The sequence below is a fragment of the Poecilia formosa genome, unplaced genomic scaffold, assembly GCF_000485575.1.
Source record: "Poecilia formosa unplaced genomic scaffold, Poecilia_formosa-5.1.2 Scaffold421, whole genome shotgun sequence".
Lineage (NCBI taxonomy): Eukaryota > Metazoa > Chordata > Actinopteri > Cyprinodontiformes > Poeciliidae > Poecilia > Poecilia formosa.
In genome coordinates, this window is record NW_006800360.1 from 396,053 (window position 1) to 410,967 (window position 14,915).

A 14,915-nucleotide genomic window follows, 5' to 3' on the forward strand; every position below is an offset into this window, starting at 1 on the left:
CTTCCTTCAGAGATCAGCATAGCGGACATGACGGCCCAGGTGACCAGCCCCTCAGGTCAGATCCACAAAGCCGACATCATGGAGGGAGAGAACAACACCTACTGCATCCGCTTCGTCCCCACCGAGACGGGCGTGCACACGGTCTGCGTCAAGTACAACGGCATGCACGTGCCTGGCAGCCCCTTCCAGTTCACCGTCGGGCCACTGGGTGAGGGCGGAGCCCACAAAGTTCGCGCCGGGGGCCCAGGCTTGGAGAGGGCCGAGGCTGGAGTACCAGGTCAGTGCGATCGGTGTGTGTGTGTGAGCAGTGTGTGGTTTCCCACGGTGAAGCTGACTCCTCTGTGCTGCTCCTCAGCCGAGTTCAGCATCTGGACCAGAGAGGCCGGGGCCGGGGGCCTCAGCATCGCCGTGGAGGGGCCCAGCAAGGCAGAGATCACCTTCGAGGACCGCAAGGACGGCTCCAGTGGAGTGTCTTACATTGTTCAGGAGCCGGGTGAGAAGAGATGCACTGAGCATGTGCAACAAATCAAACGGTTTTCATTGTTTAATGGACAGGAGCTAAACATGGAGCTCAGTTTATAAGGCACAACCATTTAATACTAATTTTATCAGTTTTTCTTTTAAAAACTATGAAAAAGCCCATTGTGAATAAATTAAATTGTTTGAACAATCAAACACAGCCAGAAAAATTAGAATATGTCCTTTACAACTCTAAAACTTTTATAGTCTAAAACTTTTTCCTATTTACAAATCTTGTGATCTGTGGGAAATAATTTTTATTTCATTTTTTTGAAAACGAAGTCGAAAAAGCTCTGACTTATTTGTTTGGTGATTGCTAAATAATTTGTTGCTGAAAATGACAAAAATCATGTACTGAAATTATAAATTGAAAGAGACCCAAATATCTAGGGGTGCACCACTAAATGTGCTGTTAAAGATCCGTAATTCTGGGAGATCAGATATTGGCTGATATGTACTTGTGAAACCGATCTAATCCTCCGCCACAAACGTCTGAAAAGCAGCCACCGGCCTCCTGGACCTAACCACCAGGTCACCTCTGCATGTAAATGATGGTCACCCAACTGTTGCCAACTGGGAGACTTTATCGTCATATTTGTTTTTGTTTTTTTCTTTCTTCTCCGTTTCTACCAAAATCAGAGTAGGTCATGCTTTTCAAGTAATCTTGTACTCCTACAAATACTTCCCATGACTGTCTGTCTGTTCCTCGTTGTCCAGCTTCAGTGACACTGACCGTTGTGTCGTCCTGCAGGCGACTATGAGGTGTCGATCCGTTTCAACGACGAGCACATCCCCGACAGCCCCTTCATCGTCCCCGTGGCCTCGCCGTCGGACGACGCCCGCCGCCTCACTGTTGCCAGTCTTCAGGTGAGGCTCTGAGACACACACACATCCGTGTGCATGCAGACCAGGCCGCAGTGCCCTGCCCGCCATGCAGCAGCAGCAGCAGCTTGAAGCTCAAGCCATCTGCATTCTGGGTATCAAACCAGAGAAGATGGTGGGGCAAGATGAGCAGTTTTAGTCTTGGGGCTTTGAACAACCTAATCTAACATGTCAGCTGATAAGTAGAAAAGGAGAAAACAGTGAGTAGATGCTGTGAGACTAGAGTGGACAGGTGAAGCTGTATGATGAGTTGATGCTGCATGGGGGGGCAGGTCAGGGGCTTCTGGGAAACTCGAGGACTGTGTGTGTTTCTCGTGCCTCATTCTAAAGGCTCCCAACAGCCTTCCCACTGTGAAGCTGTGACAGGGCGCTAAAGGGTTAAAGAGGTTGGAAACGGGCTGTTTTAGTTTCCCTTCCTGTCTCCTTGATCTCACACACATACACACACACACATTACCAAACCTCACATCCTATTGATCTTAAAAAGAATCCTAGAAAACCTAGAGTTGGGTTCTACAGATGTTTCTCTGGGTTCTCTTTTGCTCTCACACACTCCTTCACACCACTAAAGAACTAAAATTCAGAAGCAGATCCACTGATTCTCTCGGGTCCATTCCACCTTCTGTCTCTTCACTACACAGCCTTCCTCTTTAGCCCTCTTAGCGACCTGCAGGTAAGATAAACACGAAACTTCTGTTTGCTGCTGTTGTCTTGAATAGTAATCTCAGCTTGTGACTCAATGTTGGAGTTTATTTGTTGTCGAGCAGGAGTCAGGGTTGAAGGTAAACCAGCCGGCATCGTTTGCCGTCAGCCTCAACGGTGCCAAAGGTGTGATCGACGCCAAGGTCCACAGTCCCTCCGGCGCGCTGGAGCAGTGCTGCGTCACGGAGATCGATCAAGGTAACGGAGGAGAATCCTTCAGAGAGCCAGCAGGGCTGTAGGAGTCTCTGTGTGGCTCAACTCTGCTGTCCCCCTTGTCCAGACAAATACGCAGTCCGGTTCATCCCCAGAGAGAACGGCCTCTATCTGATCGACGTCAAGTTTAATGGAAGTCACATTCCAGGAAGTCCGTTTAAAATCCGCGTCGGGGAGACGGGCCAGGCTGGAGATCCGGGCATGGTGTCCGCCTACGGACCAGGACTGGAGGGAGGCACCACAGGTAGCGTCGCCACCGCCATCATGTACATCATCTTTGCAGAGTGTGTAATTAGATTTTACCCAGATTAGAGTAAGTATGCCAGCATGTCCTGGTCATTACAATAAAAGCATTTCAGGTTTTCCACATATCCTACTGTGCAACCTCTTTTGGGTAACATGTTACTGCAATGTTTTGAAAATGCAAAATCCAGAAAATGCATAGCCATTAGCATTGTGATTATCTTGTGTTGCTAATGGCAGTTAGAGTTGGGGGGGCAGGGGGGCATAAGGATCAAGGGGGAAAAATAAAAAACGTTTGGTTCTTCCTTCAAAACCGGCAGAAATCCTGAAACAAATGTTACAAAAAAACTGCAGCGATACAAATTGTCAGATATTTCTCTGTGCTGATAATCCACTGTGGCCAGTGCAGAGACGATAAAATACCACCTCAAGATGTTTTTAGTCATTTCCAGCTGCTTATGCAGCTGAGGGGTTCAAGCTCAAGACCCATAAATGTTGCAGACTACATTCCTACACCCTCCCTCATGTTTTTTGGGGAGCTCAGAACAAGTCCTCATTCAACCTTTGTTCATTTTTTTTATATTTTTTGCCCCCTGCTGGCCACTTTCAGGCATCCAGTTCATGGTAGTGGCTTCATTTCTCAGAACTAAACATTAGAAACACTTTAATCTGTTTGTTTTTTGCACATTTTATGTTACCATGATATCGAGTTGCATCAGAAATAAGGACGCGTGTAATGAGTACAGAGTTGGAAGTTTCTGCATGGTGAAAAAGGTCTGGTAGACTTTGCTGAGCTCAGCTTCAAGAAGCCTTGTGTTTTCTTACCCGGTTCATTGTCGCGCTCAATTTTGTCCTGACTGCTTTTAGGAACTGCATGCGAATTTGTGGTAAACACGAGCACTGCAGGCCCCGGGGCCCTCGCCGTGACCATCGATGGACCCTCCAAAGTGAAGATGGACTGTGTGGAGTGTCCAGAGGGCTACAAGGTTACATACACCCCGATGGCCCCCGGAAACTATCTCATCTCCATCAAATACGGCGGCCCTTACCACATTGTGGGAAGCCCCTTCAAGGCCAAGATTACAGGTGAAGCGAGGTCTTTGCTTTTGGTTTGAGACGGTAAAGTGAGACGCAGCCGCCCCTGACTTGCTCTGTTCTCCAGGTTCCAAGCTTGTGTCCAGCCACAGCATGCATGAAACCTCCTCGGTCATGGTTGACCCCGTGACCCGCGCCATCAGCAGTTCTCAGCAGGCCACTCCCACTCATTCAGATGCCAGCAAGGTGACGGCTAAGGGCCCGGGCCTGACCAAGGCGTTTGTTGGTCAGAAGAACAACTTCTGTGTCGACTGCAGCAAAGCAGGTAAGTCTTTATAATTCATGTGTAGAATGTGGGCACTTAAGTTTTGACTAAAGATTATTTGACAATCTGATTTTATAGTAATTACACATAATTACTATAAATGGTATTAACCAAACTCTATTTGAAAACCCCCAGTCCCACCTTAAAAACCAAACTTTGGCTTGAAAATGGAGGCTATTGAGGATTTACCACTGACCTGCGCGTGACTTTATTTTGTCCGACGGTGGATGGATGCTGTCCAGAGATTCTGTTTTTAGACATTTAGCTGTATGACTAAGACTCACACCAATAGTTTTTCTGGTTGGAAGCAGATCTCTGAATCCTTTTCTCCCTCGTTCCTTTTTGTTTGCAGAACAAGATTAGTGCATTTGTAACAATCGACCCGTTCCTCAGTGCCAAATAAACAATGTGTAGTTCCATCACAACTTAATCATCACCTTCATACTGCTGACTACAACTCTGAGGGACTATTGTGGTGTACCTCAGGGATCAGTAATTGGACCTGTTATTTCCCACTTTTAGTCAGCATGGTGTACATTACCACTTCATCAGAACTGTTATGGTTCACCAAATTCTCCTGTCAGCAAGCTTAACGGAACCTAAAGACACAGAAATGCTCCCATTCATGCCGTCATTTTTTTTATTTCAGACATTGTGTTGAAGGCTCTGAAATTGTGTTAAGCTGCATCAACTATTTATTCCAAAAGGGAAATGAAATGTTATAACTCGTATTGATCGTGTTGGTCAGTAAGGATCTCTGGTAGCAGTCAGTCTTGCAAGGAATCTCAATTTGTTGCAAGACTGATAGCTGGTTAATTTTCCAGTGATTATGGTTCAAAGGTAACTCTTCATAGGTGGACTTTTAGTCTAGATTTAAAGAAACTCAGTGTTTCAGCTGTTTTGTAGTTTTCTGGAAGTTTGTTCCAGATTTGTGGTGCCTAGAAGCTGAATGCTGCTTCTGTCTTTGGTTCTGTTTCTGGGGATACAGAGCAGATCAGAACCAGAGGTCTGCTCTAACTCAAATGACTCCTCATGCTCCCATTTTATTTTATTTTTTTAACCATAGAGATCCAGGCCAAACCATTTATTGAACCCTCTTCATTCTGCAGGTCGTAACATGCTGTTGGTCGGTGTGGACGGACCGAAGGTCCCCTGCGAGGAGATCCTGGTGAAGCACACGGGCAACCGCGTGTACAACGTCAGCTACCAGCTCAAGGAGAAGGGCGAGTACATCCTGGTGGTGAAGTGGGGCGACGAGCACATCCCTGGCAGTCCCTACCACCTCACCGTCTAACGGCCACCGCAGCGACCCGGAGGTCCCGTCCAGCTGGTGGCTGCTTAAGCCTCCAAAGTCTTCCCATTGTTGCAAATTAAGATTCCCTGTGTGGTAGCAGTTTAACTCATGTGAGCCAGTTTGCTTTTTATCCTTCACTGTAATCCAGTCTAAAGAGCAACACAGTGAATGCTTGTTTCCTTCAGAAATGGGGAGGGGAGGGGAAGACGCCCCTTTGATCACTGTAAACTATCAGAATATTTAACACTTTCAGCCACGTGTTGACCTTAAATTAGTGCAGAATGCCAGAATATTGTAGTAACAGGTTTTGGTCCCCAGCTTTAGATGGAAGGTTACTGTTTACACTGGAGGAGCTCTTACAGACATGAAAAATGGATTTTGGAGCTTCTAGATGAGCAAATCACAGGACAAAGGTTTATAAGCAACCCTTTCTTGTCTTTTTTTTTTTTTGGATTATTTTTGTGTTACAGTGACATTACTTTGACCTGTGTCTGTATAAAACTCAGCTTGTCGCGTATCAGCGTTGCCCAGTCAAAGCTCACCCTTGCTCGGCTTTTCCGATCATCCATCATCGTTTTAATCTGCTGCTAGTGTGATCCAGTTTTACCCACTGCTGTCCTTTAGTAGTCAGGAAATCAAAGAGTGTGCTAACACGTATTTAGCTTTCTCTGAACACGGCTGCTGGAAGATGTCGCTTTGTGTGGCTACGTTAGACACCAGCGTGCGCTCCGCATGTCCTTTAAGATTGGGGAAACTCTTTCCGAGGAGGTTTAGGAAAAAGTTCCGAGTCGATGACCAACGGGTCGAAAAAGGGAAGTTTTCAGACTTGTCAAAAGAGTTTATAGTTGAAGGCTTTGCTGCGGTTTAAGTCTGTGTTTTGCATTTCACCCTCCATTAAAGCATAACTCTGCTTTGTGCCTTTATCTGTATTTCAAAGCTAAATAACTGAATTTTGTCCAAAATAAAAAAAGGCTTTTAAAGTGATTGTAAGACAGTATTTTGATACACAATAAAGTATTTTTCTCAATCGAACAGAAATTTGTTGTTTTTTTTTTTTTACACTCTGCTGCGCCCACACATTTTTATGAAACACTTTTAACTAGTACTGATTCACTCTGCCACCAGAGGGAGCCGCTGAGTGATTATGTAGACCTTGAAATCAAATGCCTCTATGAAATAAGTGTGACATTTGTATTTCTCAAATGGAAATGATTGTCAGCAGAAGTCATGTCTGGTCTGATTCACAAATTCAACTTCATGGTCCATGAACGGCTCGGTATCGTTTGGACTGAAGCAGGTCAGCAGATCGACATGGAAAATGACAGGAAGAGAAAATAAGAAACGTATGAAGAGTTCTTCATCTCAACCCAATCTGCCCATCAGAACAAAACTGGGAGCACAAAGATCTTTTCAGCTGATTGTTCAGCTTGTTTTATGGCAGTATGTCAAATGTTAGGGGGAAATTGAACAGTTCTTATTCTAATTCAAAAATACTTTATTGATCCCAAATGGAAATTAAATAAAATTACTTGCTATAGCAAGAGGAAATGGAAATGCATTTCAAAACAAAATGTAAATTCAATTCAAAAAACTTTATTGATCCCAAAGTGAAATTAAATGTAGCTTTGAACCAAAAAACAATCTTTCCAGAGCTCAGAGGAGCCTGATGAGCGTCAGACGGCACGTCCACGAAGGAAAATGTTCATATTTCAGCTGATCCGTAGCTGAAGACGAGACAAAATTCTTGCTGGTTGGTAGGGCTCTCCATGGCAACCGTAAGACCTCTTCCACCTGCCTATCAGCTGTTTGGCAAACATGCCAGGAAAAGGACTATTCTGTCCTACCATCACAAATGTAAACATGCAGTTAGCTAAAATCTACTTCAACTGGAACTGTGTGCTTAGATGAGACTAAAGTTGAGCTTTTTGGCAACAACTTCTGCAGGTATGTTTGGCATGAAGAACAGAGGAATGTGGGCCTACCGTTTAGTACGATGGAGGATCTTTGATGCATTGGATGAGTTTTCTTCTAAAAGTTCTGGAAACATCATTAAATACTAAATATGAGTAAGTCCATAGTGAAAATGAAAATTGCTCACCACCGTGAGCAATTTTCAACAATACCCACCACTGAGTATTTCAACAATATAAAAGTCTGAAATTCAACCTTCTATAAAATTCAACCGTCTCAGTTCCTCGATCTAGATCCTGAAGTTTCCACAGAACTGCTGTACTCAGTTTATTCTGTTTTAGTTTAAGACATTTTCGAAAGGCTTGACAAATTCTCCCACATCTGTACGCTTTGCAGCAACATAACTGAAATAAAATGAAGTACTAAGGCACAAAAAACATCTAATGCTGATCTAATTTAATGTTTCCTACTATATTCTCTCTCCCCATACCGTGCATATCTATGTATGGCTATCTACATAGATATAGCATCAGATAGCATCTCAGCAGCCATCTGATGCTTCTTTTCTCTGGAAACATTTTTTTTTTATTCTTCCCGCTGCATCAAAACGTTAGAATAAATTCCTCAGACAAGCATAACGTCAGGTGTCTGTGTAATTATGTCTGTGTTTAGAGACGGAAATGACTCTGATCAGGTTCTGGTGAGTCCTGATTGTCAGCTTGTGTCGCTGGGTTTTCTTGTGTTTCTGCCAAACTTCTCTAGAATCAATACACGAACTGAAAGCAGAGGCTGCTTTCAATTTGACTTACTGACAGCAAAGACATCGTTAGTCTGAGAGTATAAATAAACACACACACGCACACACACACACACACTTCTGTTTGTAGCATACCTGAAAAAATACTTCAGTGCTTCATTCATACGGACAAAAATGAAAAATATTTCCAAGCTTTGCAAAAAACTAGATGAACAGAACAAGAAAGAGCTTTCCACAATATCACCAAATAATAATTGAATAAAAACAAATATTCACAGGCAAACCAATGCAAATTAGAACTAAAGTATAAAATAATCAAAATGAAAAAGAAAATGCCACAAATAACTTTTGCTTCGGTCGGCGATGTGAAACAACTAGATCTGAGATCTGAGTGGTCTCACCTGGATGAATGAAGGATTAGGACTGCTGAGGCTGAACGCTGTTACTGCTGCCTGGCACTCAGTGGAGATGCATCGCCTCGTCTCAGGTTTTTAATGTTCAGCATCTTTTTATCAGCTCTACCTGGAAACCTCTCAGTTACAAACCGAATCAAATTATATTTTGTCCCTTTTGTTGCTTGTTGCTTCTTTCACGTCAGGTCTGCTACATTATCAATAAATATACCTTATTGGTAATATATTGTAACGTAACTTTCCAAAAAATGCAACCTCAGCTTAAAAGCAACATCAGCCCTGAGGCCCCTGGACAATATAGGATAATATAGGAGTACATGTTAATGTTAAAAAAAAAAAAAAAGAAATTTATGAAATACATGACTATACACATTTTTATATTTATATAATTTGGAGCTGCTAAATAAGAGGGAGGGGCCTCCACCTGAATTTTTTAAAACATCCATCTGTGGTTAATTATTCTATATTATGTGTTTCACTCAGACATGAAGTTCCTGAAAATAAATGGACTTGTCGGTAATACTCTAATCTATTGATTGGGTCGTTTTGTGCAGATTTTAAATGATTATTTACAGAGTATCCCATTTCATCCATTGTGAAAATTAAAATGGTTGCTTTGTGATGGAATGTGACCCAGTGACGCCCAGTTCATTTTCCTGCTGCATCAGTTCCAACCCTCCACCTGTTCTGCTCCACCCAGCCGCTGACTGCTGACAGGTGAGCACCTTCCTTCAGATCTTCAGGTCAGAATGTGTTTCGGTCGCACCAAAATGATGGAAATATAACTTTTAAGACGTACTTTGTTCTGTTATTTTTGTTTCTGGTTGTTTTTTTCCGGCTGTTTAGCCTTGCTCTCCTGACAGCTCACCGTCTGATCCGGATCCTCCACCTCTTCAGGATGCCTCTCAGCGATAAAACTGATGCCCAGCTCAGCGATTTACTGACTGACTATGGCATCAAGCATGGACCAGTAGTGAGTAGGTATCAAACTGGGAGGCTCAAACTGGTGGCGCTAATCCTTCCTCAGGCTTGATGTGGCTTTGTGTTTCAACCATCAGAAGTTTTTCTTTGGCAGCTGCAGATAAACGACTGAAGTGTGATGTCAGGTGATGATTTTACATAAATATTACTGCTGTTGACAGGGAATGTTTTTTCGCAGTGTTTGCTAGTCAACAACAGGTACAGTCCTTGGTAAAGTTCTCACATTTATTCAAAATATGGTTTCAAGAACCAATGAGCTGCTTTACAAAAGGTTTGTTTATAGACTATAGTTTGATTAGTAGTGTAAAATGATTACTTAATGGTGATACATTTAATTAGCATGAGGTACATTGAGTTGCTAGATAAGGACAATGTTACATGGCTATTACAGTTTATGATTTTTTTTAAAAGGTACATGATATAATTTATTAGATTATTGACAAAAAATACATCACATGATTGTTATTTTTACATTAGGTATTAGCCGTCATTATGTTATTGCTGATTGTCACCAGGTTTGGTGTGAATTGTGTGTTTTGTGACGTTGTGAACTTTCTGACCACAGACTCCACTCGAAGTCTGTATGAGAAGAAGCTGGAGGAGGCCTTAGCCAAGGACCGGACCTTCTACAGAGAAGAAGGTAGCCTGTTTCACTCAGACGAAACTGTAAAGTTCATGTTTTATTTGGTCAAGTTTGATAAACTTCTGCACTTTGATTTTGCTTCAAATGCCTGGAATTTGACCCATTTCAGTTCATGCAGCAAATTTGTCCCCTAATTATCCACATCCCAAGTGTTTCTAAGCAAAAGAGGAAAAAATTTAAATCGCTGGGGGGGGGGGTTGTTGTTGTTTTTGTTGTTGTTGTTTTGTTTAGTGTTTTTTTATGCCTGGTGTAAAGCTTTACCTTGACTGCTTCTGGAAGTTGTATATTCTGGTTATTCAGTTAAATAATAGAAAAGGAGGTCACACCAGCCTGCCAGCTAAAACGGAGCAGATCTCTGATTTATTTACTTTTAACAAGCTTGTTGTGGATTTATGGATATAAACAATGTTTAAACTTTCTTTTCATTTTCCCACTTAGTCAGATTTTAGATTATCAAACCAAACACAATCCATGCATGCACAGAAAACACAATGAGATCTTTAAAGCCTTTGCTTTGTTGTTGTTGTTGTGATTCATCATCTGATCTCCAGCTCTTATGAAATACACCTGAATATTTGTGTGAGCCATTGCTTTCAATTTCCCCGAGGGTTTAAGAAACGTTAATTATGTAGGAAGGATCCATGTCATCAAACTGATCCGCCAAATAGTTTCACTTTAAATCTGCCGCTGTGGCTTTTCCCCTTTTCCTTCCTCGTTGTTCAGAGAGATGATGAATGATGGAGATCAGTTCATTTTAACCCTTTAAGCAGCTTTATGCTTCTTACTGCATTGTGACACAAAGGAAGAAACAGGAGCACATTGGCAAAGAAAAGAAAAGAATCTCTTCAATCAGATAACTCTTGCTTATTTTCAGTTCTTTCCTCTTGTTTTTCTTGGCTAACTACACAATTCAAGTTTTTCAAATGTAAGCTTGATGTCATCTGCTATTTAAACTATCTAAACTCTGTGGATACTTCACTTACTCCTGTGTTGCTGTATTTTATCCTGACAAAGTGAATCAGATCATTTATGTAAATGAGTTCAGAAGTGTAAGAATGTTTGTTGTTGCCATGCAGAGGAGGAAATCACCTACATCATACGTCGCCATCCGGTGAGTCCTGATCGTAAAAGCTTTCGTCTTTGTGTTTGTGCCAAACATTCCTACTCCTGAAGCCACTAATAATCTAATAATCAACAGCATCTTTTCATTTTGACAGAGAAGAAAGAAGACCTCAGCCAACCCGTCAGCACAGTTTTTGCCCGGCTCTGAGCAGAATGGAGATCAGCCACCGGACCAAGCTGAAGAGTGAGTGTTGCTTTTTGAACCTGGCCATCAAGCAGACACATGAAAGATGAGACAGAGCAACAATAACAATTAGAGAACAGAAGGAGCCGTTTCGGATGAGAGCTGAAACAATAGAAGAAGTCCAGTTGTCTTCTTCTCAATCAGATGGTCGTGTCCTGGACGACACCAGTGTACCGTGGCTTACTGAGGTCAAAGGTTATTTGTTTATATCACCATCGTCACGTGGAGAGTCATGTGGTCCTCATCAGGAGTGTCCACTGCCAACTTTCAGCTGCTCTCAGAATCTGACACAGTGGAAATATTCTATTGTTCACTGAAAGCAGTAGAAAACCAAACTAAGGTTTGTACTGGCTCAATGACCAAGAAGAAACAATGTCAACTGGTCTGGTTTGAAAATTAAACTTTGTTGCCATTTTTGTGACGTTTTTATGAAAAGATGAGCCTAAGTCAGTCTGCTCATACTACAGACCAGGATGCAGATGATGGGAATTTGTCCTTTATTATTTATTTATTATGTTTCTATGCAGATGATCATGTTCTGTTTGTTTGTGTACAATGTTCCGTTCTCCAGGATGGACCAAGAAAGCAGCACTGAACTGGATCAACAGACACAACAGAACCTTCATCTGTGAGGCCCGCTTTTTGATACCTGCATGTTTAAGATAAAAAAGAGTCTCTTTCCTGCTCTACATCTTCCCTTCCTCTGTCTCAGTGTGTCTGTGAAGACGAACCACAGAACAACCAGTCACAGCAAAATGAAAGTCAAAGGGCCAATCAGACGGCAGTCGGCAGGAAAAACACGGATGGTGATCCCAGCGGTGCTGGTGCTGACCGGGTTAGCAGCTGGATGCTACCTCGTCCTCCCCACTGTGATGTGAAATCAGATTCCTGGCTTTGTTTTACTTATTTGTGCTTTTTTTTTTCTTCTCTCAGAAAGTAATATTTTACCCAATTAGTCAGCACAGAAAGCTTTAAAGGTCTAAAGTTCACACTCCATTTCACCGCTGCGTCTGCTGAAACAGAAGCATTGAGAATCAGTCATTCTGCTTAGCAACAGCAAGCCTGACCATGCTCCTTTATTTTGACCATGATTGATTCTAGTTCCATACTAAGCTACAGTAATTTTTCTTTCCCTTGAGCGTACTGCTGGACCATCACTTCTCCTGCTTCATCTTCTGAACCCTAACTTGATCGCAGAGCATGATGGCCTCTCACACTAAGTCTGCTTGAGGCAACTTCCTGTTAGAAGGGAGTCGTTCCTTCCCCCTGTTGCCATGTGCTTGATCACCGCTATAGATTGCTCCAAAGCGATCCAGTGTAATGAGTTCCTTAGATGGATAACCTCTTCCAATCTGCATTATCAACTAAATTTGAGTGAACTGGATGATAAATAGGATAGAAGTGAATTTATGTAACTGAAAGTGAATCTGTGTGTGCAACAACACAGGATGGATTTGATTATGCACTTCTGGATGCATTTTTTTAACCTTGTAAAAAGTGTGTTGAGATGTTGTTTGCTTGTTTTGACAATAAAGGGTAACTGTTTGTATTTTTACCACATCAAAGACTGAATGAAGACTGTTTTATATTTTTAGAATAAAAAGTACAAAACATTGATTGTAAAACATAAGAAAAACAGACGTTTTATTTAAGATTCAAAAGTATTGGTAAAAGCAAAGTAACTCTATTTGCATTTGTATTTAAAATAAAAATAATATTAAATAAGAATGTGAGGGGCCCAGGGTGTCCTAGAGGACCCCGGTCTTAGTCAGGTTAACAGGCAAAGGAGGCAACTGAGGTTCTAGAGGGATGACAGGCGCTGCGCTGTGAAGACAGAGAAAAAATATTAAAAATTGAAAACAAAGCATTATAAGTTGTGGCAGATGTGGTGTGTCTGCGTGTCCGTGCGTGTGTGTGTGTGTGTGTGTGTGTGTGCGTGTGTGTGTGTGTGTTGCTGAGGCCCCACCTCATCGAATGGCTCTGGAACCCGAGCGCAGTGATGAAGATGTTGATGAGAACCGTGAAGAAGACGAACACCGTGGCTACGTTGTTCATCGTGTCCAGCTTGGTTCGTTTCCGTTCATCATTCAGATCATACTTCACTGCTGGCACGAAACAAAACTACGTGAGCTTCATCAAACTTTAACGAAGGGCAGAAGAGATGGAGAACTACAGAGTCTGGCACAGAATCTGAGACATTTAAAACTCGTGTGATGTTGCGACTGAAGGGTAGCAGCTTTATCTGAAAAAACCTGTGGAAAGCCTGAGACATCTCTGTCGCCCCCTGGTGGCTGTTCAGTAGTGAGCGCTACATCTGTGGACCGACAGAACATGAGCTCCAAAATATAATCAAACCTGAGTCTAACATTTTAAAGAAATGTCTAATTTTTACCTTTTTTTCTTTTCTTAATGTTTAAATAATCAAAATGTAGATTTTCAAACAACCGACTTGTTAAATAATATATAAATAACATTTTTATTTATTACTGTATTTTAACAAAATATTTGTGAGCTAACATACAACACATTAAAACAGAAAGAAAGCTTGGTTTCTTTATCAGATTACTACAAAGGAATATTAAGGTCATTGCAGACACAAAAAAATTGAATACATTTTTGCCAAAAAACTCAAAAATGTTTAACTTCATCTCAGAGATGTCCGAGAAAAAAAAGGAAATTTTCTGATTTCCAAAAGTGAGAAATTTGTGTAAAAAAGGCAAAAATTTTATTATTATTTTTTTTTTTAGAAATTTACTCCACCTACAATGGCCCTGACACACTGTCATAAATAACTGATCCTATTCACGATACAGAGGAAGAGAGGTCTTAAAGAATTACCTCATCAGTCAGTCAAGTTTATTTGTATAGCACGTATTTGCAATAAGGCAGCTCAACGTTCTTTACATCATAAAACACAAAACTGATGTTATTTTACATCTTGATTTTTATACCATCCTCCCTGACAGACAGACCGGTGTGCAAACTGGCAGATCTGGGAATCCCCTCTTCCACCTGTCCTGAGTTAAGGACTTCCTGATGGATCACAAACAAAGAGTCTGCATGGGCCCCCATACTCAGCTGTGTGCTGAGCCCTCTGCTCTTCACTCTGTGCACACATGATTGTGTTTCAATCCATTAAAGTACCATTCTTGTTAAATTTGCAGACTGCACATCTGTAGTGGGTCTTGATCTTAGGGGAGAATGAATCTGTCTACAGGAATGAGGTGGAGTGACTCACAAAGTGGTGCACAGATAACAAATTAATCATAAACACAGCCAAGACCAAGGAGATCATAGCATATTTTAGCAGTAAAGGAGAAATTCAACCAATATACATCTGTGGATACCGGGTGTATCCACAGATACACCCGGTATCTGTGGATACTCCCAGGAAACTGAAGTTTGACATCAGTTTCCTGGGAGATCATAACCTGACCTGGGATGTAAACACAGCAGAACTGGCAAAGAAAGCACAGCAGAGACTCTATTGTCTGAGAAATTATATTTCTCAAAAACTGCTGGTGTCCTTCTATCGATGCTCTACTAAAAGCATCGTCTGCTGTTGTCTCTGTGGTTCTCCAGCTGCACAGCAGCACAGAGGAAAACTCTCCAGAGACTCATACAATCTGCCCAGAGGACCATCAGCTGCTCTCTGCCTTCTCTTGAAGATCTCCAGATCCCACTGCCTCAG

At 42.0% G+C, this 14,915-nt stretch overlaps 3 protein-coding genes across 7 annotated transcripts in view; 2 read left to right on the forward strand and 1 right to left on the reverse strand.

Moving 5' to 3' along the window:
- The window catches only part of flna (filamin A, alpha (actin binding protein 280)), a 52,589-nt gene extending 46,344 nt beyond the window's left edge, over positions 1–6,245 (forward strand). For all 4 annotated transcript variants that reach the window (XM_007576971.2, XM_007576969.2, XM_007576970.2 and 1 more), the window contains 8 exons: positions 11–277; positions 356–493; positions 1,271–1,386; positions 2,169–2,301; positions 2,384–2,560; positions 3,427–3,645; positions 3,722–3,919; positions 5,029–6,245. In XM_007576971.2, coding sequence (XP_007577033.1) covers positions 11–277; positions 356–493; positions 1,271–1,386; positions 2,169–2,301; positions 2,384–2,560; positions 3,427–3,645; positions 3,722–3,919; positions 5,029–5,213 — 1,433 coding nt within the window. In that variant the 3' untranslated portion in view covers positions 5,214–6,245. The remainder of the gene's footprint in view (positions 1–10; positions 278–355; positions 494–1,270; positions 1,387–2,168; positions 2,302–2,383; positions 2,561–3,426; positions 3,646–3,721; positions 3,920–5,028) is intronic.
- A 2,743-nt stretch (positions 6,246–8,988) lies between these two features.
- On the forward strand, positions 8,989–12,789 carry LOC103155318 (lamina-associated polypeptide 2, isoforms beta/delta/epsilon/gamma-like). Its single transcript, XM_016663451.1, has 7 exons — positions 8,989–9,011; positions 9,141–9,271; positions 9,841–9,915; positions 10,995–11,029; positions 11,136–11,224; positions 11,796–11,852; positions 11,937–12,789. Exons 2-7 carry the CDS (start codon positions 9,193–9,195, stop codon positions 12,100–12,102), a joined length of 501 nt encoding a protein of 166 aa, XP_016518937.1. The 5' UTR covers positions 8,989–9,011; positions 9,141–9,192; the 3' UTR covers positions 12,103–12,789.
- A 53-nt stretch (positions 12,790–12,842) lies between these two features.
- LOC103155320 (ninjurin-1) overlaps positions 12,843–14,915 on the reverse strand; it is a 7,553-nt gene continuing 5,480 nt past the window's right edge. The window contains exon 4 of one of the 2 annotated variants that reach the window (XM_007576974.2): positions 12,843–13,048. In XM_007576974.2, the coding sequence (XP_007577036.1) occupies positions 12,973–13,048 (76 nt within the window). In that variant the 3' untranslated portion in view covers positions 12,843–12,972. Of the gene's footprint in view, positions 13,058–14,915 lie in introns of both variants that reach the window. The other variant, XM_016663452.1, reaches the window with a different exon arrangement.